At 36.2% G+C, this 24820-nt stretch overlaps 2 protein-coding genes across 4 annotated transcripts in view; both read left to right on the forward strand.

Moving 5' to 3' along the window:
* The window catches only part of LOC146004965 (armadillo repeat-containing protein 8-like), a 57270-nt gene extending 33099 nt beyond the window's left edge, over positions 1-24171 (forward strand). For 2 of the 3 annotated variants that reach the window (XM_083144039.1, XM_083144040.1), the window contains exons 11-13: positions 288-434; positions 12512-12678; positions 19170-24171. In XM_083144039.1, coding sequence (XP_083000165.1) covers positions 288-434; positions 12512-12678; positions 19170-19206 — 351 coding nt within the window. In that variant the 3' untranslated portion in view covers positions 19207-24171. Of the gene's footprint in view, positions 1-287; positions 435-12511; positions 12683-19169 lie in introns of those variants that run through there. The other variant, XM_083144041.1, reaches the window with a different exon arrangement.
* On the forward strand, positions 6128-11890 carry LOC146004575 (zinc finger BED domain-containing protein 4-like). The gene is made up of 2 exons (XM_083143446.1): positions 6128-7158; positions 11413-11890. The coding sequence occupies exons 1-2, from the start codon at positions 6128-6130 to the stop codon at positions 11888-11890; spliced, it is 1509 nt and encodes a 502-aa protein (XP_082999572.1).
* Positions 24172-24820: the final 649 nt, after the last annotated feature.

Here is a 24820-nt window from a genome sequence, read left to right on the forward strand (position 1 = left end):
TAATGGTAGAGTACCGATTAATCTATCTTATCCCTAAAAGAACATAACAGCACTGAAAGTGCTTTTTTCACTATGTACACAATTGTCAAAAAAAAATATTGCTAAGTGAAATCTCAGAAATTTGTATCCATCAGCTTTAGAACTGTTCAGAGAATATTAAAATTGCCTAATTGTCAAAGTCTGAGCAGTATAAGATTTGTCATCAATGTTGCAATCTCGAGGAAGTTGTATTAGCTCATTTGTAATACTACATGCAATGTATTGATGATTGTGTTCCTTTTTTATAGGCCGTAATTCTGATTTTGGAGGGGAATCACACTGCGGAAGTGAAGGAGCAGGCTCTTTGTATCCTAGCCAACATAGCTGATGGGGATGCAGCCAAGGAATATATCATGGCCAATGAGGATGTTCTCAAGAAGCTTACTCATTACATGGTGAGCTTTTATACAGTTTTGTACCTTCTGACTTTAAATCCAGTATTGTGTGTGTAACACATAGTATAAGTCTACTTTAAATGTATGTTGCAACATTTATGATATAGAATTAATGTGTGTTTTTTCTATGGCGAAGCAGATATCAATGTTGCAATGTGCGTATGTTTATATGTTGCTTATTCTATTGGAACTTGAAGTATTTGAAATTTGGCATGAGTGATAGATAATGAGAATTATTTAAATTGTGCATTTTGCATAATTTCGAGGGCATGTATTTAGGCTCCGAAAGTGTTGTTACATTTTGTGGATGCTGCAAGATACGTGAAGCCTGGTCAAGTTGCTAATTGTGTACATTGCACTTTCATTTTATATTTTCTTGTTTATTAAAATGATGATATACGAGGTGTGGCTAGAAAAAAAACGGACTGTTGCTACAAAATCTTTTATTGCTTATTTTGTACAATGCAAACATTATCTCCTTCAAAGTACTCCCCTGCACTATTGATACTCCATACAAATCTTCTATTTCTGGAAGCAGTGCTGGAAATCATTTTCTAAAACTATGTTCATAACCTCCGTCGCTTTTGTTTTCACAGATTCTACGGTCGTAAATCTGGTTCCTTTCAGTGCTAATTTGACCTTTGGGAATAAAAAAAGTCGCACGGAGTGATATCAGGTGAATAGGGTGGATTTTCTAACACTGGGATACCATGCTTGGCCAAAAAAGCCTTGACTGACAATGCCATGTGGACAGAAGCATTGCCCTGATGAAGAATCCATGACTTGCTTTTCCACAAATCAGGTCGTCGTCTTCTTACTCCCTCACAAAGGGTCGTCAGCACCGTAATTTAATAATGTTGGTTATTTTGCAATAGCTCGAATACTCAAGGACGATCTTTTTGAATCAATTCACCGACATTTGCAATGTTTGATTCCGTTTTTGATGTGCAAGGCCGTCCAGGATGCGAGTCGTCCCCGATCACATCTCGTCCCTCTTTAAGCCTTTGAAACCACTCAAACACTTGCGTGCGTGATAAACACTCATCTCCGTATACTTCCTTCAACAAACCATAAGTTTCTGTGGCAGATTTTTCGAGTTTCATAAGAAACTTCAAATTAATATGCTGTTCCACTTTCACACTTAACATTTTTCCGACGGAGCAAAGATGTACGGTTCACTTCGTCCACAAGCTACAGCGGAACTGAGCGCTGCGCACCCTAGAAAATCACACAGTCGATAGGCAGGATATCACGTTATACAGTTGTGCACCGCTTGACCTTGACGCGCTTGTCGTTTGTCAACAGCAACATCAATCCGATTTTTTCTAGCCACACCTCGTAAGTGCTAAAAGTGCATTTCGAAAACTTCAGTGGGTATAATTCTTCATATATGAATTCACTGATTAAATTATAATATATATTTTATTTTCATTTTATCTAATTAAGCCACCTTATTAAGTAACTATATAATATTTGCACAGCTATGAAAGGTATTGCTTGAAATATTCACTTTTAGCATGAACGTTGGTGGTCACGTAAACATGACATTCAGTACTTTCAGTATTTTAAGTCCTTGAATTGGTCATTCGAAAAATAAGCATTCAAAGGTTCTTATACTGAAAATGTGTTTTCAAATGTTACATTCGGGGTGTAAGGGGTGCTCCTTCCACATAGTGCACCCAATAGTTAACCTCTCTTCCACGTAGTACACCCTGGACTACAGACTAACGAGGCTCTGGCGACTGGCCCCATAGCCAGTATACTTCTGTGTCATCCTGTGTTTTGTCCTTATTTGTGCTGAGCGCCCTTTTTAGCCTCAGCTTTTAACCAAGGTAAGGAAATTTTAGTTTCCAGACATGCTTTTATTTTTGTTCTGATAAGGGGCCGGGTGCCAAAAATAGCCTCAGTTCTAATGCACCCAAAATATTTTAATTCAAATTCAAATGTTACATTGAAGCATACCTTAGCATTGCTAAGAGAAAAGTTCAGACTCAATTGGAACTTGAACCTGGGTCTCTAGCATGAAATGTCATTGCTCAAGCTACTGAGCCAGCCAGCCCTGGTCTTTGATTTTTCACTGTTTTATCTTTGTGGAATTCTGTTAGTGGGAGCTGTTACATTTGACTCACTAAAGATGTCAATGGTACCAAGTGAACAAATAAACCAGCAGAAGCGAAAAATCTGTTGAAACTAAGTCAGGATAAGCAGCTTAGGAATTGCATGGTATGTCAGAGACCTGGGTTCAAGTTCTGTTTGAGCTTGCATTTTTCACTTGGAAATTCTACATATTTTCAGTGTAGCCATCTGTTCCTGTTATTAATAGCATGAAACTCTGTACTTAACACAACTATATAACAATTTGGGCTGAGCCGATAGCTAGAGGCACATATTTTTGGTAAATAAAAAATCAAAATTTTGGTACAAAAACAGTCAATTTCGGGTTCAAAAGCGGTAAATAAAATTAAATTTTGCTGTTATGGTGGTGAAAAAGCAGAATATAAAATTGCATTTTGGTTTTTAAAATGTGAATATAATCCCAAATTTGATTTAAAAACTGCACTTACTACACAAAATAAACAGATCCCTTGCAATAGCACATTTATGTAGTAACCAGAGTATTAAGTTTATTCCTGTATAAAGGGGTCCATTTTTCTTCTTAAATATTTACAGCAGAATTAATTGATTTTCTGTGAATTGCATAACTCGCAGGATAATTCTGACTTCAGAAAGTGTTCCGTCGGTAAATAAACTCTAAATTTCGTGTTTAAGAGTCTATTTCGCATTTTGCAGTACATTTCACATTATTTCGTGTCAAAATAGGGTGGGAAAATGCACCTCACACCTTTCAGAAACATGAAAAATTAACATTTCAATGTGTTATTTCACATTTCGTGTTTTCGTCAAAAATGAAATATGCATGCCTCTACCGATACCACTTTCAACTGATATCCATACTGAATCCCACCGATAGTGATGTTGGAAAAATATAATTAAAATTTGTTCAAAATATTGATTAATATTACTGTGTAATATTATATACATCAATTTGCCAAGAGTTTTGACTTAAAATATTCAACAATTGCATCAGAATATTAAAATTAGGGATGGGACCGATTAATCGGTACTCTATCGGTATCTGCGGATATAAGCATATCGGTATATCGGTTTATTTACCGATAATTTTACCGATCCGATTTTTTTTTTTTTTTTTTCAAAAGTTGACAGAATTCTGCAATTATTTCCCTTTCATGGAAGAAAATTAACAAGGTCACAGAATTCCTCATATATTCCTCTGAAAACAGATCGCAGGAATCTTTCAATTTAACTTTTTTTTTAGTGGAGTAATATTCATAACGAAGACAATCGTAAAAAACTGCAGCCGGCAAATCAGTTCCAAATCTCACGTTCATGTTGTGAAGTTAACTGCTATATATTTTTTTTAGAGGAACGGTGTGCAGAGTGAATCCGACCATAAGCAATTGCAGTCAATAAACCAGTTCCAAAACTCACATTCGTGCTTTCTCATTGAAAGGTAATGAAGTCTTCGCTACCATACCTTTGCGTACATCTTCGAGCAGGTTGACAAGAAATACATGCTACGCACGCACAGCTTGATCGAGGGATCTCACTTTTCGCACCCGCAACTTCACCGCTGCTTGCTCCCTTTGACTTGTTACATCATGAAAAGTTCCATGTGTTAATGCTGAGAAATCTTCACAACGAATACGTGACGTCAGACCACGGAGGGGTGGGGCTTGTGTTCGATTTGGTGTGCGACCAGATAATACCGCTTTCTAGACAGAGAAGCGAGCAGAGGGGAGGGAGCATGGAAGATTTGCAAGCCAGTTGTTGGCCATGCGTTGCCAAATTGTGCGTCGTTCTTCAACATATAGTTGTTTCCTTTATTCGATAGCAAGTGTTTGTATCGTCATGAAAGAGAAAAACGGACACAGAAAAACTAGACATAATATTTGACCTTGATAAAGGTTTGACAAAGGAAGGGCAGGAATTTATTCAGATGGCAACGTGGCACTCGAGCGCAAGAAAGGGGAAGCAAGAGAGAACAAACTTATCGCAGTAGTCACGCAGTATTGCCATATGAACGAAACTTCCACTAGGAACAGGGAAAGGGGATATTTTCATTTTGTGGCAGTTGAAAATTGTCAGTAATGCAGGTAGTACACCTGAGCCAACTGAATCGAAACTAGTGATAATGGCCTCAAGTGGAATCCAGGTTCTGTGAAAATCGGCTGCATTATCCTGTTTATATGTTTTCAATTTCCACAACTTTTATGCTCCTTTTGGTTTGATTTCACTCCACATGGAAAGGTGCTCCAAGATTCAAACGTAGTAAATAAAATTGCATTTTCTTTTGGAAAAAGCACTAATAAAAAAACTGATGGTGCCAAACAGAGGCGGATCCCCCCCCCCCAAACACACCCACCCACACGCAACTCTCCTTAGTCGGCAACTGTCCTACAGAGAAGGAAAATTGAATAATTCGTGAACTTTCATATTGAAAATGAATTTTGCACGTAACATTTAGAGATATATTAAATTTGTCTTCTCCCGTGGGAATTTCTCCCACCTCGACATTAATATTTTTTGGTGTGCCGTTACTGATCTCGAATTATATTAAAATTCTCTCAGAGTTAGAATAGCCTATTTTTGCATTGTATTTCACATTTTTAAAGCACATTTCTGGGGGTGTGCAGGAACTCGAGAAAGTCTGTTCCCGGATCAGCGGGGGGGGGGGGATCTCGATACAGACTTCAGAAGTGGCATTTCTTGAAAATAGCAATTTTTATTCCAGAAATGCAAAAACAATTACTTGAGGGGAAAGTAATGATTAGAATTCGAGATATTCACAATGCTGGTGAATTTCAACATTTCCCGCTTCGTAAATTTCCCGACTTAGACGAAAAATGGAAAATTTTTACCCACCCAGAACATTCGTTTCGTAGGTTAAAAAAAATTCCCCATCCCGCACACACTTAAATATCCGATCTAGCGACAATAGCGAATTTTGCAGTCCAGTTGTTGGAAACACTGTCTCAACTGTGCTTCATGCTCACTCGGCCTGCTGCTCTCTTTACTCTCTCTTTGTTTGTGTGCATCGTGTTGAATACATCGCGTCGCGACTTTTGTGTCTAGTTATCCAAGTTCGTTTTTTGTTGTGTGTGGTTTTTTTTTTGTTTTTTTTTTTTTGTGTTAAGTTTCTGCGTAGAGACATGCCAAAAGAGAAGAGTACAGTGTGGAAACATTTTAAAATTAAAATAACCGATGTTTCTAAAGTTGTGTCAACATTGTTCTGCCGAAATTTCTAGAGGCGGGAAGTTGACAAAATCATATACCACGTCTAACATGCAATATCATTTGAAACGATGTCTTCCACATCTGAGAAAGCTGAAAGATTTATATAGTGAAGAAGTATTTGCTGAAAGTGAGAACTCTAGTTCCGGGGGAAATAATGCTGAAAAAGAAGATAAAGTACAGCATGTGCAATGTGATGTTTTTGAACCAACACCTGGCCCAAGTTCATCTGTTCTTGCTATCCGTGAAACGCTATCAGGATATCAAAAAAACAATTCAAAACTTACCATGCAGCCGACAATAGACTCTTTGTTAAACAAGAAAAAAAATATTCAAGAAATGACCCAAAATCAATAGCAATTGATAGAAAAATATGTGAAATGGTTGTTCTGGACATGTTACCGATGCAAACGGTAGAAAAGGATGGATTTCGAAGGTTTGTCAACTTTTTAGAACCACGGTATCAGATACTTAATCGGAAGGCATTGTCTTCCTCACTGATACCTAAAATGTATGAACGTGTATCACAGAAGGTCCATATAATGCTGGAAACTTGTACGTTCGTTGCTGTAACAACAGATGTGTGGACCTCAATTGCTGGGCAAGATTTTTTGAGTGTGACAGCACACTTTATAGACACAAATTTTAAATTAATAAATTTAAATCTTGAAGTAGTGCATTTCAGTGGCACAAGTCACACTGGACTCAATATTGCAGAAAACCTCAAAGAATGTTTTAATAAATGGGGAATTTCCTCGGCAGTAAAAGTAATCATTACAGACAATGCTCCCAACATGAAACGTGCTGCAGGCTTGTTGGATGATCCATTACCTATATGGATACCATGCATGGCACATTTGCTTCAGCTTGTTGTCAACCAGTGCCTAAGTCAAACTGAAATATCTTCGGTTATTAAAATTGTAAAGAGAATAGCAACGCACTTTCATATGTCACCAAAAGACTCCAGAAAATTAAAGGAAACCCAAGAAAATCTAGGACTTCCAGCTCATAGTTTAATCCAAGATGTTCCCACTAGATGGGATTCAACGTATCTTATGTTGGAGCGTTTCTTCGAACAAAGACTTTCTGTAACAATTGTAACATCATCTTTGTCACTCCCAATCGAAATATCATCATCACAGTGGACCCTAATCGAGAGTTTGGTAAAGGTGTTGAAAATATTCCATGAAGCTACTGTATCATGTAGCAGTAATAGCACATCGATATCAGATATAATCCCAATGAAGAACAGTGTTGTACAGGCAATGAACAGTTTTGCATCTGAACGCCGAGTGAGGAACTTAGCAGAAGATTTGAAATCAACACTAGAACGTCGATTTCAAGAACTTCAGCCTGGGACAAAAGAAGTCTACATGAAGGCAACAAGTCTGGATCCTCGCTACAAATTAAGGTAAGCATAAATCAGTAACTTTACAAGGACCTTCTCTGTTATATACCTGTCACTTTTTTACCAAATTTGTTCTTTTTTCCTTTGCATATTTTCAAGGTAAGACTCTACTTTATGTCCTTTTCCTAAGAAATACGTGTCATATATCGTTGGAAAGCTTATTGTATAAGTAATTCAACAACTTAAATTACCTGGAGGAGGAAATTGATAAAAACTGAGGAACGACTTGAGATGACCCGACCCCTCTCTGATTTTCTTCGTATTTGGCATGCTCACTAATTGAGGCCTCCTAATCAAGAATCTGAAGTTAAAATTTGTCGGGAACGTCTAGAAATTGCAAAATAAGCAAAAATAAGGCGTCAATGGTTCGAAATTTAGACATGACCGACAATTTTTAACTTCAGATTCGTGATTAGGAGGCCTCAATTAGTGAGTATGTCAAATACGAAGAAAATCGGAGAGGGGTCCGGTCATCTCAAGTCATACCAAAACGGATATTGTTCGGATATGAGTAATTGAACGTACTGAGGAAATTTTTCGATGATGAAGCACATATTTAGAAGTGAAATGAGTGCTAATGGAACCTAATGTAACAGGCCTAACCTAACCTCGTAGGCATACCTCGTCCCCGTGAATGGTTCGTGCAGCTACCCGTGCATGGTTTTTGGAGCTAACATGAATGGTTTGTGGAGCTACCCATGCATGGTTTCGGGGGCTAACGTGAATGGTTCATGGGGCTATCGTGAACGGAAAGTATAAAAAGAAAAAGTACTTACCCGAAGAGATGCCGGCTGTCTGCAAGCACGGTTTTGAGCAATGGACTAAATTATTACTGGGGATAAACGTATTTTACACTATCTACAAGTTTTTAGGAACCTGTTCTTCTTCATGCATCATACACACGCACAATGCCCCGCGAACGCAAATGAGCAAAGCACATGCATTCACAATGCGGACACAAAGACGAACCTGCAGTGTTGTTAACTCCCATCGGTTACCACCAAAAGGCAATAAGGACGTAAAGTAGAGTCTAGCCAATTCCAAAATGTATTAAGAATAGAAAAAAGGTATCTGCTATCTAAGGTGTCACTTTATGTATTATTAATCAGAACCCAGCAAATAATGCCGGCAAATAGCAAGAAGAATTAGGTTAAGTCTCAAAGTACCAAAATTGTGTCTGGTAGATAATTGGAAGTTAAGTTTGGCTTCAAATTATCAAAACAGTCATCATACACAAATTCCTTTTTTTCTGATTTTTTTAAAAATATATATATTTCTGAATTATGCCTTCATTAAGGCAATTTGCCAAAACTGGAAATAAATCAGTGCTAAATAAAAAAAAATGGTAAACGTTTACTATCCTTCGGACACCTATAACTTCTGAGTTTCGTCAATTATTGACATTTCTACTTACCTATCTGCTTCGCGGATCATTTTTTAACGTGTATTCATGTTTTTTTGATCAATTTTTTTTTAAAAAGTGTTTTTGTAACTGAAGAACGTACGTTTCCGCAAATGGTTTGTGGGGCTATGTGAGAATGGTGTCTGGGGCTATGCGAGAATGGTGGTGGCGCTACGCATATTTTTTTTCGAAACCAATTTTTAACTATTGTAACCCTACCTAACCTTAGCGGAAATGGTTCGTGGGGCTATGCGTCAATGGTTGAATTTCCGCTATGAAACATTCCCACATCACACAAAACACCTTCCAGACGTTAGACAATACTACAGGAACTTATTACGGTAAGTAGTTTCTTCTGTAGAAATGAAGAAATCTGTCCGAAGGATAGTAAACTAGTACCAAAAAAATACAATACAGCAGTTTGTGATTTTTTTTTTGTTCCTGCATTTGACCACAGCAGAACATTACTTCTTGAGTTTTTTTTTAAGTTCACTTTATGCACAGAAAGGTTAGTTGGTACTGAATGTGCAGTTTAAAGTGGAATCTGAACCTTGTGCCATATGCGCTCGTGTTGTGTGATGCTACAATACCCAATATGACTCACATAACTTTACCAAACTCCAATATTATAACTTCTTTGTGTAATTTATCGCACAAACAGCGATGCGAAAAAAAGTTTTCGTCAGAGTTTTCAGTCCTCGTGATATGAACGGCTAGACATAGAGATTATTTATTCATGGGCGAAGTTCAGCCTGTGGCAGCTCTACCACTTAACCTACAAAACTAATATATCATCATGAAATTTTATTTTTAATCCTATCTAAATCCTTTATATTTTGTCAATGGAAGTGTTGTGCATTTGTTTCAAAACTCTTTGATCTGTGGACGAAATTACTTTAAAATGTTAAAAAGTAAGTAAAATAAACCACATCAATCAATTGTTAGATCATCCACAATAATCTAACAATCTACTATTGTTCTAGAAGTGCTTATGATTCTGGTAGGCTTTTTTATGACTTGCATCATGCCGAAATGTTTCCTTGCTTAGCTGGATGTGCTGAGAGAAACAGAATATTGTTTTGCTACACATGTACTATCTTTTGGGCAAAAGACTCTGAATGGCGTATGGTGTTCTGAGTTGAACAACCTAATTAGAAAATGCTATAAAATACCAGTCTTACAAACCTTTGTTGCATGGTGAGGCATCTCATTTGCTAGCATTTAAATATGCCTGGATCATGTTTTATCAGAAGCTGCCTAACTTCAGGCAACACAATGAAACTTTACTTTCAAATAGACAATACTTATATTGAATAATCCCATAAGTAATCTATTAGGCAAAAATGACTTTGGACTTGGCATTCCCACTCGAAATGCTCATGGTACGCCATTGGTATTTATGAGCAACCATTCATTTACACTTTTCATATGTATATCTGGGCTGCTGCTATCTACTTCACGTGCTTGGGGTACAAAGAGGTATTAATTACATTGCAAAATGCTTTTCTTCAGTTAGGTGAGTCAGGTTTGGACTCTTAGCATTAATAGAACACACCTAAATGCTTTCGGTACTAATTTACTATTCCACAAACAGATTTCTTCATTTTTGCACAAGAAACTACTTACGGTAATAAGTTCCTGCAGCATTGTCTAACGCCTGGAAAGTGTTTTCTGTCATGTGGGAATGTATCATAGCGGAAATCCATTATTTTTGTTGAAAAGTAATTCTTCGACGCACAATAGCCTTTGGCGCGTACACCTCCGTAGATTGTCGTGCTTGTGTTTTGTCGATTGCAGGGTTTCCAACCACGCCGATGTTTTCCGAAAAGATGATGTATCATGGATGCGTGGTGAAATTCATACCGGGTGTGAAAGATCCACTGGATTTTGTAATTGGGTACTTGAAAAACAGTAGCCCCACAAACCATTGATGGATAGCCCCAGAAACCATTCATGCATAGCCCCACAAACCATTTCCGGCAAGGTTAGGTTAGGCAAGCATAGTTAAAATTGTGTTCGTAAAATAATGTGAAGAAGCTTAAAAAAAATAAAATCTTCATGAGTATTTTTTGGTTACGAAGGTTGGAAACACTGCATCGACAAAACACAAGCACGACTCGCGATGATGTACGAAGGTGTATGCGCCATACTGTTTCTTACGTAAATAAAGAAGTACTCGTAATGTGAAAAATTGAAATTACTTTCATGAAAAGAAATGTGAATCCACCTTCAAGAATGTTCCGCGAAGCAGATACATAAGTACGAATTTTAAAAGTGACGAAACTAAGAAGTTACATGTGTTTGTGGAATAGTAAATTCTTACCATGCTTTCATTGTTAGGTTAGGTGTTTCAAGTTTAGGGCTATTAGTATTAAAATGTCCCTAAATGATTTCAGCATCTGATCACGTAAGATTCAGTGTAAAGCACAAAACCCCCTGTTGAGCCTCACATGAAGAAAAAAAAATGATAGAACTATGTATCCAAGACGTGAGTAAACCGAGAACAACTTCTCACTGTGAAGTGCAAACAATCATGTACACTACTTTTCAAATCTTACTTTATCTGGTAAATAATGCTTTTGAAGCTTTTAACTGTGCTACTTAGCTTATCCATGCTTCAAATTTACTTTCCAAAACTGTATTCTAAAGCATTTTTCTAATTAAAAAAAAACAACTGAAATACACCACCCAACAAAAATATTGTGATTTAACACATCTTTCAATTTCTAATTCAAATTAGTAAGTGTGGACAGTATTAATGCAGTTTTCAGTGTAGGATTATTGCTAAAGTTCATTTTTCTAATGTACATGCTCATACACATCAGAAGTAAAGTTTTTTTCATTTCATTTTACAGGATTTTTAGAGAAGCATCACAGTCGACTCTAGTAAAAGAGTTGCTACAGCAAGGGTTTGAAGCCTCTACCTCATGTACGGAAACTGGTGGAAACCATGATGAACAGATTTCAAGTCAGTCCAATGCTGAATATGGACTTTGGGGTATTTGTACCCAACTTCTTGAAGAGTGTACCCATAGTGAAACACGTTCCACATCTCCTCTGGAAGCTGAAATGGACTCTTTCTTCAATGAACCATTGATATCTCATAGTAACAGTGCCCTTGGTTATTGGGAAGGAAACACCAAGTATCCACTTCTGAGAAACTTGGCAAATAAATACCTAGGTGTGCCAGCATCTTCAGTTTCATCTGAAAGACAATTCAGCACAGCAGGATATATCTGCAACAAAAACCGCACAAGACTGAATCCACAGAAGGTTCAGCAACTTACATTTTTGAATAAGAACCTGCCAGTTGTAGACTTCAAGTGGGACTAGTTTGTGTTATTTCTCTTTCCATTCAAGAAAAACCAATTGAAATATCTGCATGTTAAATGTGATTAAAATTGATTTTTTATTTTTCAGATCAATGTAAACAATGCAATACCTCAGAGTTTGTTGATAGACAGTGCATATTATATATGTGTAGTTAATAGATGTATTTTTATCAATATTTCTAAATATAACTTACATTTTTCTCAGATATTGATTGAAGGACTGTATATTATTCCAATTTTCCTATACTTGATACTTTGTATTGAAGGAACACCATGCACAAGGTGTTGAGATTGGGAGTTGACCACTCCACACAGCTACTACTTTATATCGGATCGGTAGAATATCGGTTATCGGTATCGGTAAATTTCATATCGGTACTTTATCGGTATCGGTAAAAATTTCATATCGTCCCATCCCTAATTAAAATATATCTTTCGTAATCACAAAAATCCATATTTTTGCAGATAATTTTGAATTTTTATGGAAAATCACAACTGATATTTTCTGTCACTGATACCAAGACATCAGCATCTGTTTTCAGCCCTAATGACAATTACATATATTGTGATGATTGACTGATGAAATTGAGCTGTGTGAAACACATGTAACGTTAACTTCCAGATGCATTCCAATGTGAAACTCCAAGTGGCGGCCATATTCTGTATCTCGAATCTCGTGTGGAAAGAAGAACCGGGATCTTCCGAAAGGCAAGCTCGACTGCGGGAGATGGGAGTGTACAAGCTGCTGCAGCAGTTGATCATGACCAGTGACACCATGCTGTTCGATAAGTGAGTACTGATATTTTTCTTCTTGTTCTGGGTGTACATTGGTGTTCGTAATTGAAGAATAAACAATAAAAGCTTCAAAGGAATGATGTGGTAACTTGTAGGCAGGTTCTTACATTGTAAAGGCAATGTTTTTCACCTAATATATGGACATTCAGACTACTAATCATTCCAATTAAGTATTCTATACATTGAGAGTTATTGTGAACCTTTCTTTTGTTGATTGTCCTTTAATTTTGAACACCAACGTGTTTTTCTTTAATATTGCAATTGCAATACAAAACACATGGCTGAAATAGACTTCTGATATTTATTAGAGCTGAATATATATTGGTAAAACTTCATTATTTTGTTAACATTTTGTATGATTCTAAGGATATTCTTGGGATCCGATTGGCATGATAATGTAACAACATTCATGATTCAATTTATTTTTGTCCCCACTGTTTGTTTCAGTTTTCAGTGTACTTCTTTTTCCTGTCGTTCTTCATTCCACTCCTATCACATGTTTACTCTGATAAGCTTACTTTTCATTTTTCCGTGTAAATTTTCCTCGCGATCGATTTTGCCACTCGTCTGGTGGCTTCGTCAGGCATGTACTGAGAAAAATGTACGCGGAAAAATGAAAAGTAAGCTTATCAGTAAATTACCTATCTCCGCGTAACCGCCAAACAGGTATCTTTAGATACATGTTTACTATTGACTTCAGTTTTCATTTTCCATATTTTGACTGTTAATTTTTTTTTTTTTTTTAATATCTATTAGATTTTCAATTGTTTGCAGTCTCCGATGTTTTTCCTGTTTCTTTCCGTGCCTCATTTTGTCATCTGGCTTTCCTTTGATGCTTAAGAGTCCCCAGGATCTATCTTGCTTCAGTCTCTTGGAGATGCTCACATTTCTGATGCATACAACATAGTACTTACACAATTCAACATGAAAAACCTGGAAAGTTGGAGAATTTCATAATATTCCCGAAAAGTGCTTGCAGTGCAGTGTTCACAAGTAGTGGTTGTAATTTGAAAATGCTATTAAGAGTTTTTTGGTTTTGTGGGTATGTTGGTGGTAGCTTCGGTCAACAGAGTGGTGTCCGATATCCCCGTTGTTGTAGTTGTAATACGTGTCCTGGGTTTTCCCCCAGTGGAGGCACATAGTGTTTCGGATCTCCTTTTAAACTGTAGGCCCAGTTCCAATTAGTCACTGCATAGAATTTTACTTTATCTTTGAGAGAGTGATTCCAAAACAGTTTATTGTTTTCCTTTGGGGATGTCTGAAAATAGAGCATTGATAGTACCGTATTTACGCATCTATAATGCACACCCTGGTTTTTGATAGGGAAAAGTGACGAACAATTATATCTCGTATATAATGCACAGTACAATCCAGGTTCAAGAAATGTCTTTCTTAGTTGTAGGTCGTAAAGCTGTTGGTATGCCATTCAAGAGGGAATGACATCATACCTATTCAATGAGTCACCTATTGCTATGTGGACCAAGGGGAGAATATTACATTACAAAGTGAAAAATTGTGGCACATGGTCTTTAAACTTTTATAAGCGGTTTTGCTAATTTCTTCTATAGTTTTTCTAATAAAAAACTTCAAAATATATATTTTTCCTATCACTAACGAAACATTTATAGCAGGCTCATTCAGGACCCTCGAACTAGCAGTTAGCAGCACAATATTTCTTCCATTAAGGCATTTACACACTCCATATATGTCATATTATTTGGCCAGTAATACATTTTAATTATTATTTTCATTTTCCATATCTTTTCTTTCGTACAAAGTACCATAAAAATCAGAACGTTAGTTCATTTTGTAATGAGCGTATTTCAACTGCATTGCACATAAGTGTCGCCATCTTGAATGGAATACTGTTGCCATATTCAGAAACTACAGAATTCAAGCTTTACAACGATATATAACATAATAGGGTTCTGTAAACATTAAATAATTATTTTGTGCATAATACACACCGCACTTTTTGAGGGCAAACGTTTTGGAAAAAAGTGCACATAATACATGAGTAAATACGGTATATCATTTTGCTATTTTGCATCCAGACATGAATGTGTCTTTGACCAGTTGACATCTGCTCTCCCTATTCAAAGTTGTTGAGAAGAGCAGAAACTTACTTCCCTGTTAGATCAGTATATTTTTTAGCATATGGTGGAAAACAAAAATTCCTCGTTTCCATTTAGAGATGAATTCCTTGATTGGTGTAGTGAGATATTCTGCATTCCCATCTGCATAAATTGTACCTGTCCACAAAAGTGCCAGTACTAAAATGAGATCAGGCATGCCAGATGTTCTAAATGATATTTAGCATTTTTCAGTAACACTGCAGAGAAGATTGACATGAGTAACAAAACTGCAAGTTACATGTTCTCTCATTTTAAGTTGTGTCTCAAATTTTAATCGCTGTGTTCTAGTCGGTAGGGCATCTGGTGAGACTTGGGTTTCATTCCCAGCATAGTTCGGAATTTTTCCGACCTTATCCTCGCATAAAATGACTCCGGGGCTTATCCAGCCTCAAATCAATGGTTACCTGGGGCAAAACTGGGGGGTAAAGGCAGCCAGAGCATAGTGCTGATCACATCACCTCCAAAATGTCTGAGGTCGAGGATGTGTGGGGCTCTACCCCCCACATCCCATAAATGTGCCTTAATGGCATGGTGTTACATACACAGGGAACTGTACCTTACCTGTCTCGTAGTATTTTGCAAAGTGCATTCCCTGCAAAGTGAGAACATCTTTCACCACTTGAATCAAATTGCTTTATCATCAGTTCAGTGTATGATCTGCTTATGACCAAAATAAATTAATTGCACAATTGCAACCCTGAGGAAGCAATAAAATTATATGTTGTGTCTAGTGGTCAGACTTAACATTAGTTGTGAAACACGTTACTGCACCATATCACTTGAGATATTATATTCTTAGTGTTGATTTAAAAGGCAGCAGTATTTCAAATTGTTACTGAAATATTCTGCATTTTAAGCAAACAATGTTTGAAATGAACTGCAGGTACTGTTAATTTTATTTTTCATAATTTATTCGTCACTACAAAAAGTATAAAAAATAATGTTGAAATTTTCCGTTTGATGACGAGGTTTTGAAATTCGGCAAATAGGTTGAATTTCATTAGGAGCCAAATGACACTTCAGTGTTAAGATCCAATCACAGCTGCTGTGATAGATTTTGACAATATTTGTGAACCGTAATTCAAAACCCAAATACAAAGTTAAAGTAATACTTAAGAATGCAGTGTTTCTTCCAAATATAATGTAAACATAGTTGGTGTTTGTTAAAAGATTATAGGAGGGTCTGAATATTTCCTTCAAAATGCCTGTTATATATCCTATTTACTTCGTTCACTATCCCCTTTCCAATATGTTTGTTATCAATTGTTCCAACTTGTAAAGCTTTCTTTGCATGTTGTTTTTGCTTCCAATGTTTGGACTACATATTTATTGTAAGTGGTGTTAGCTTTGCCAACTTTGATTGGAAAATATAGTTTAGGTTACTTCTGAATTGTTGTTTGTAATAGATTTAGCCATAGGCAAAATAGCAATTGGGATATGTCCCAGTTCCAGTTCTTTTTGGAACTTCCGAAATTTGTGAACTTTGATTTAGATGTGAAAAGCATGTTCCTTGCGTAAATCTACATATCTGGTGTCTGTGGGGCAATTGGAGCATCGTGTGCTTTGAAGCCAGAGGTTGCTGGTTCAAGCCTGGACCAGAGCACGGATGTATCATAATTAGGGTGGGAAGAAAGGAATTTAAAAATAAATATAACACTATCACCTTCATTATTAAATATATTACTATGCATCTCTTGAAAAAGATGAACGTTTGTAGCAGCGAAATGTGTCTGTAACATAGAAGAATTATTTGTAACCAAAAGAAAAACAATTTGCATTTTGGTTGTGTGCTTTGCAGTCACTCGGCATTTCAACCAAGAGGCGTTAGTCTTCAGATACCTTGCAGGTAAAATCACATGTTCTGGTTAGAAAGGGAAATGCAGGGATAAACGTTTAAACGCAACATATTCCTACACATGGTGCCCAATTTTTATCATCGGCACCCCTTATATTTTTAATGAGAACATTATTACCCTTTTAATATTTTACAAGGAAGATATTTCAAGTGGATCCTGATAAAAACTAATGGTCAAATGTGGTGACTGCAGAACACAACTAAGGCATATTTTTACCTCCAGTCTTCAGCGGACGGAGCAATGCACGAGTGTGTTCCCATTGAAGCTGGAGTCTTGAAGCGTGCATTTTATAAAATTTGCTGCAAAGTACAAAAAAAATGTAGCTCAAGAACTAATTGTTGTAGAAAGATGAAATCAGTTTTGTTTTTGTTCTTAGAGAAGGCTTTTAGTGGAAGTAAAATGTATACATTGTGCCTCCGAATAATTACTGTTAAATGATGATGATGAAGAAAATTGTAATTAAAAAAAGAAAAATTGGCAAAATTGGTCCCTGTGCCCCCTAACAGACCGAAGTGAATAAAAATATATAGTGTGTAGCAGTGGTACATTCCTACAATTGTGCAAAGTTTCGTTGAAATCAGACTGACACTTCTTGTCAAAAAAAATTATAATATTGTATAAAGCAGCAGTTTCACGGAACAATTTCTGGAATTTCGCTTCTGGTGTCGGCCCTATTTATGCTGGATGGACCAAATTTGGAGGGAGGCACGGCAAAAGATCACACTATGAGGATATGTAATGCCCGTGTTGCAACTTTGGGGGGTGGGGATGGTATTTATGGTGCGGAAAATTTGCGTATATACGGCAAATTTTGAACTTTGGGCCTTAGGCTCCAGTTAACCCCTTAATTGTCATACATTGCTTAAAATGTTGCTTTTTACTCATTCTTAAAATAAATTTTTCAAAAAAAGATGCAGTGATTGAAGAGATACAGCAATTTTTTTATATCTATTCCATAATTTTGTGGGGGTAATGAAGGGAAACAAAGGACATTTTCAAACTTCCCTTTTTAATAATAGTAACAATGGATATATTGTTTTGTAATTCGAATATGTTATACCTTCTTATGTATACTAAAGATAAAGAAAGACAGAACTGAAGTAACGTGTGTAGTTTTCAAGAAGTGGCACATTAATTTCTGCCGTGCGCTGCTGGTCAAAATATCGACCACTCATCCTCAACAGAAATACAATTGTGGTTCCAAACTTGACCATCCAGACACTAAAGGTTAAATGCCTAGACCTGTTTTATTCTATAATGCCTGAACTCCGACCATGTTTTCAATATGAATTTTAAAATTGCACAAGGTTTTAAAAAAAATATATTTGGTAACTATGAATGCTAGAATTGCAAATTATAGTTGTTCTTTTTCTGGTAAGTTTGGCTATAAGCCTTGGTAAAAGAAAAAAACAATTTTCATTTATCAAGTAGAAGAAGATAAAAGAAAAAAATGTTATATTTTTTACGAATTTTTAACACTAATCAGTAGAGGCACATATTTTTTGTAAATAAAAAAGCAAAATTTCGGTACAAAAACAGTCAATTTCTGGTTCAAAAGCGGTAAATAATATAAAATTTTGGTGCTATAGCGGTGAAAAACTGATCAAAAGCCATTTATAAAATGACATTTTGGTTTTAAAATTGTGACTATAATCCTAAATTGGATTTAAAAACTGCACTTATTACACAAAGTAAACACATCCCTTCTAATAGCACATTTGTGTAGTTACCAGAGTATTACGTTTATTCCTATACAAAGGGGTCCACTCTTGCTTCTCAAATATTTACAGCAGAATTAATCAATTTTCCGTGAATTGCATAACTGACAGGATAATTCAAACTTTAGAAAGTGTCGCGTCGCTAAATAAACTCTTTAAGTTTCGTGTATAAGAGCCTATCTCGCATCATTTCGTGACAAAACAGGGTAGTAAAATGCACCTAACTCCTTCCAGAAACATTAAAAAATAACATTAGAATGTGTTAATTCACATTTTGTTTTTTCGTCAATAATGAAATATGCATGCCCCTACCAATCAGGCTTCCAGGTAGACAACGCCATGATGTGAGGGTTCATATTGCCTGATGTGTGTTCAATTCTCATGGCAAGAATTGAGCACTTGTTGCTGATACTTTCAGATAATAAAATAATTTCTAAAGTAAAAGCTGTGATTTTTTCGGTCTCGTTTCCCCCTAAATATAGCCAGAATTAAATTAAACATTACTAATAAGATTCCTCAAGGCTCATGTAGCATTCAAAACGTGTATCTCCAAACATTACCTGATTCACAGTATGCTCCAAAGTTTAAAAAAAGATAAAAGCTATCACATACCTGCATTTAAGGTTTGAATCTTATTTTGTGACAAATTATATGAAATGTTTGTAACTGGAGGGAACATTATTATTTTTACATACAAATCAAAGTTCACTAAATGTACAATTGCAAAGTATTTTCCTTCAATTGAATTGCCTGTAAAGTACATCCTTGTGTTCTAGGGTGAAGACCGCAATGGCACAGTTTGCGGAGTCATGATATTTTGAGGATCAGATGCAATCGCGTATGGTGGCACTCATCACGGCTTTTGCATTTGGTAATCAATAAACAACCGAACGTTGAGCTTTTTGTCTTCACATTGAACGGAAACTAACAAAGTCACTGCTGATATAGAATGGTGTGAATTCGAGTGAAAGTGAAAAAGACATGTAAAAAGGTACACCACACACGGGAGCCAGCTCTCTGTGTTATTGACACTTAATGGAACGGTAAAATGACATTTTTAAAGCAACTTTTTTGTCAACATGATGGAAATTTGTTATGCATATACAAGATTATTGTAATAGGATTTCACGAGGTAATTTTGTGTGTGGTGAATTTCTTTGCTTAGATTTCCGTGTGAAATATACTAGTTCTGTGTGTGTATATATAGTGTAGTGTTTTACAGTTATGTATATCAAAGGAGAACATGTAATATTTATGCTGGAAATTGTGAGGAAGGAAACTGGCCAATTTGAGAGTCGTATGGTTGGATGTGTTTCGTTGTAGTTCATTGTGCAGTAGGTGTTTACTTGTCTAAAGGTCATTGACACTGGTGTTAGATTGGTTTGCAATCTGTTGGACGTTTTCTTTCATGCCTTGAGAAAGTTTAAATTTTGGGATTGTGAAAGATTCAGTATGTTCTAAATCTGTTCAGCATTAATGTAGGGGAGATTTATGATTGAATAAAAGTTGGTACAGCATATCATGCGATTGGCTTGTTTCCATGTGTAATGTGACATGTGTTGCTTGTCACGACATTGTGAAATCTACCTGTCACTACAGTATTAATGGTAATATTGAATTAGTTCACTTTCCATATCCATTGAATAATAATAATAATAATAGAAAAACCCTTGTTTTTTGTCATATTGCAAAATTTGGAGGGTGAATTGAATGCATAATACTAATTATCATCATCAGTGGTAGACAAAACTAAAAATAATTAAGGTGCCAGCACATTTTTATAATGAGCCAGCTCCCCGTTCCCCTCCCCCCCTGCCCCCATATACAGTCTAAGAACCCATGAATCTACACATTTTGAAATGTAACCTTAAAACATGAATTAATATAGGATTAAAAGTAATTAATGCTTGTAATGGAGTGGTCTTCCTAGACAAGGCTCTACCGGTAACACTATAAAAAACTATGCAGTACATTCTAATATATAGCTCTCTCTCTTTATATATATATATATCATATTGCTACAGATTGTAAAATTCAGCTAGCAACACGTCACCTTGTAATGAAGGGGTCCCAGGTTCGATACCCAGTGGAGGTTCATAGTGGTTCGGATCCCACTTTTGGACTTAAAACATCAACTCAATCAATCAATCAGATAGCAACAGTTCCAACATTTATAATGGCATTTTTATTATTCTCATTTAATGATGCATGTGATACGGAAAGCACACAAACATTAAAAACACATACTGTACTTATTATTTCAACAGAAAGAGTAATGGAAATTTCCATAAACCTGCTTGAAATATTTTAAGAAAAATAGAAAATTTAAAAATGACAACCGGGCATGCTGTATTGGTCTACCCTTGATTATAGTATGAACAACGTTGTTTTAAGCAAGTTACTCATGTCACTAGTATAACTTAAGTAACTTACATTTTGGGGAAAACACTATTTTTGGATAACTGTAGTATTCAATAGATATAACCAAACCATGTGGTTATCCATGGACTTATTACGTGGACAGTTTGAACTAGTTCATTCTTTTAGGTGTGCTTTGTGGGTTTGATAGTAACTGTTTACTTGAATTACAGTATGTGAGGATGGTGGTAGTTCTAGAAACCATTTGAAAGATTTGAAGGAAAATATAGTTGTCCAATGTGATTGCATACTGCTACATGAGTGCCAGTGTCAATTGATATAGTGGTGATTGTTGCGTTTGTCTGGTGTTGTATTCTTGTCTGTAAAAAAGAGTCTTGGTTGTGAACTTCCATTTAGCATGTTATTTTCATAACAGGTGGTGCCACAAGATGGAAAAAAAACCTATTATATACACACATCAATTTGTCGAGAATGTATTTAGGTTCGAGCTCATGTATTGGACTCAGTTTACTTACAGTTTTGATGAATATAATTGCTAGAGCGGGGCCTCCCCTATGGTGCAGTGGTAGCGTCGTCGCCTTGTAATCAAAGGGTCCTGGGTTTGATTCCCGATGGAGGCACATAGTGGTTTGGATCCCACTTTAAACTGTAGGTCCAGTCCCGATTAGCCTTCAGTCAGTTGCTAGAGTGGGCACAGAATAATGAAATGGAAGTTTCTTACCTTGTATTCTTTTACAACTACCACTTGGTTCCTCTGTTACGTGTTAATCTAAGAAAATACATAGGGAATGGATTTTAAGGTTAAACACCTTTCCAAAAATATAGCTGTTTTTATACCGATCGGGATATGTATCTTAGGACATGAAATCAAGTAAAATAAACACACTTTGTTTCACCTTTTCGTGAGATTAGCACATTCATCTCCTTTTTGCCCCATAAATTATATATGGCTAATTACTAATTATGTTATGTGCTACAGTGTTTTGTTGCCTGCCGTCGCCTTGTATTCAAGGGGTCTCAGGTTTGATACCCAGTGGAAGCACATAGTAGTTCGGATCACACTTTAAGCTATAGGTCCAGTCCCGATTAGCCTTATCGTGCATAAAGTGGTCTTAAAACACCAACTCAGTAACAATAACAATGTGCTACGGTGTTGAATAAAAAATGTTCATGTAACTGGTTTAGAACTGAATAAAGGCCTTTTATCAGCACTTTTTTGAAAACATTTTCAGAACCGTTTTTTTCCCGTTCCCGACCTTAAAATCCGTTCCCTAATAATTACTATTCACTTTCATAAATGCTAGCAGTTTCCATAGGTTGATTCTGAAAATTTGGAAATCCTTATTAAAGAACTCGGTGTGCTAAAACTCTTTAGTATTGTGATCATTAGTGCATTTACATTACAGAATAATACCGTAATTGCAGTTAAGTTTTTTTTTCTTTATTCCAATCGCAGTCTGAACTGAATTCACTTTGAATACATACCAATAGTAATTGAAAATTGTAACAGAAAGTAGTTTCGAATATTTATTAACTTTAACATGTAATCTGAGCTGTGGTGGTATCGTCGGTAGGCTGTCTGACTGCCGCATGGGAGGCAAGGGTTTGATTCCTAAGGTGGGTGTTCTAAGGTTGGAATTTTTCCAGCCTTGTCCCCTGCATAAACTGGCTCTGGGTATCTCAAATGTGATACCTGGGGAGGTAAGGACAGCTGGTGCTTATCATATTACCCCCAAAAATAGCCAAGATCATAGAATGTGTGGGGCCCTATCCCCCCACATATGCCTGATTGGTGCAAAGTGCATGGAGAACTTTACCTTTTTAATATGCAAGCGTTCCAATTTTCATAATTTCTCCTGAGAAATATACAGGCTGGTTTTCCTGGAAAGTCTGCATGAATTATTGGCTCCAGGCATGCATGCATTTTCTCTGTATACATAAAAAATTTCAACTTTCATTAATCCAAATCCTATTTAATTTATACATATTAAAAAATCCTTTAAGGCATGTTTTAGCCTTCATTGTTATCGAGGAAGGAAAAGAAAGGTGCATGAAAAATAAAACAGAATTCTCTCAATCTGTTTACTTTGTTAATGTCCTTTGCAGAACAAGCTACGGCCTCTCCGATGGCACAGTGGTAGGGTCGTTGCCTTGTAATCAAACGGGTCTTTGGTTCGATTCCCAGTGGAGGCACATAGTGATTCGGATCCCACTTTAAACTGTAGGTCCACTCCCGATTAGCCTTACTGTGCATAAACACCAACTCAATCAGAACAATCTACCTGTCAGGTGGAAGATTATTGCAAGATAAGATATATTGATGTTGATTTGGTAAATTTGAATTTCAAATTCTCATACAATTATCAATTTTCCATTATTTTAAATTATTTTTTTTGTAACTCGGTGAGGTTGGATGATGAAATAAATTATCAAAAATCCTAAATGGCATCAGTCCTCTAAGATCCAAGGCCTGCCAGTTTTTTCATTGTGTGATGCATGTTCAGTGCATCACCACTGTTTTCTGGCTTCCAAGACAGGAGCTCACTACTTTTTCTCATCATCAAGTAACTCCCCAATTCCCCTCGCGATGCTGGGTCAGTGCCAAAATTTTGGGGTGCCCTCAACAGAAATTGAGGTGATTATTCAAGATACCTTTGTGTAGGTGTACAGTGGGATCCACTAGTATTGCTAGACAAATTGTCCATGACTGTTTTCATTATTTTTTCTCTTACATCCTGTGTGTTTTTAATTGGTGGATTTTTATGCATGGTGGAGCAGAAGTTGTCAACAGCTTGTTTTGAGTTTTCTTTTAATTCTTGAAGCTCTTATTGGGTCAAATAAAGGGCACGAACATGGTAATGGACAATTTGCATGGTAATACTCATGGATCCCACTAAATCAACCTAGTAATAAAGAAATCTGGGTTCAGCTCTTGGTGGAAGCCCAAATTTTCTCAGCAAAGATTTTTTTTTAATATATCAGGAGTACCAACCAGACAAACAAATAATTAAATTATGAAATGGCCATCATAAGCTAAAGAGTTTTAGGAACACAAATTGTGTCCCACTAAGTTGTGTTAGTGTGTATATATATGGGAAACCTCAAACTGTAATATCACATTGATGCTTGTTTGCCACGTAAAGCATAAATGGAGCAATTTTAGAGGCCTACAAAACCCCATATTGCACAGTGGATGTGATACGTAACAGAATTCTCTTTGTTAATACTGTTCATTGTGAAAGAGTTGACTGTTCGATTTAATTCATCATAATAATTTCATGTTTCTTTGAATTTTGATGGAAAATGTCAAGTGTGTGGTTCTTCACAGAAATAACTAATTGTAAAAATATATATGGAAATTTTGTGTTGAAGATGATTGCTTATTTAAGAAATATAAATATCTACATAAATGTTGTACTGCTTTTATTTCGTCTGAAGAACTGTATGGTGTGGGGATTGATTTGTTGAAGATCCAAGGTTGATTCTGTTTAGAGGAATGTGTTTTGTTATTCTGTGCGGTAAAATTTTGTGGTTTTATATTTATCCTTTGCGGTCTTAGAATCAATGGCTTTAATAAGAAAGGGCCTTGTTTCTGAAAGTTAAGGATCAGCCGCACCTTTGGCAGATTTGGGGGCAGCTTTATTAGAATTTTCCTCTCCTAAAATGGTTAGGCTGGCATGCGCCAGATCTCCAGCATAGCATTAAGTTTAGCATTCACCAATTCTCATGAAATATGCTACAGTCAGTAGCATGGTAATTTCTTCATGTATGATTATTAAATGTAGTTTTATTTGAATATAATAATGACTTCAGAAAAACAGTGTGTGATAAATGCAAATACTGTGTGCTGGAATAATCTTGGATTACAGTTGTACTGATAAAATACTGTTGCGAGATTTAAAATGAAAAGGCTCGATCATCCATTTAATGTGTGTGACTGTGCCTCTAATGAGTTGTACTTTGAAATTTTTCCATTAGACATTACGGATCACAAAAATTTTGAGAATTACGCTGATAAGTAAAAATATCATTATTTGCCATTACCAGC

The sequence above is a fragment of the Lepisma saccharinum genome, chromosome 22 (assembly GCF_977018435.1).
Source record: "Lepisma saccharinum chromosome 22, izLepSacc3.1, whole genome shotgun sequence".
NCBI lineage: Eukaryota > Metazoa > Arthropoda > Insecta > Zygentoma > Lepismatidae > Lepisma > Lepisma saccharinum.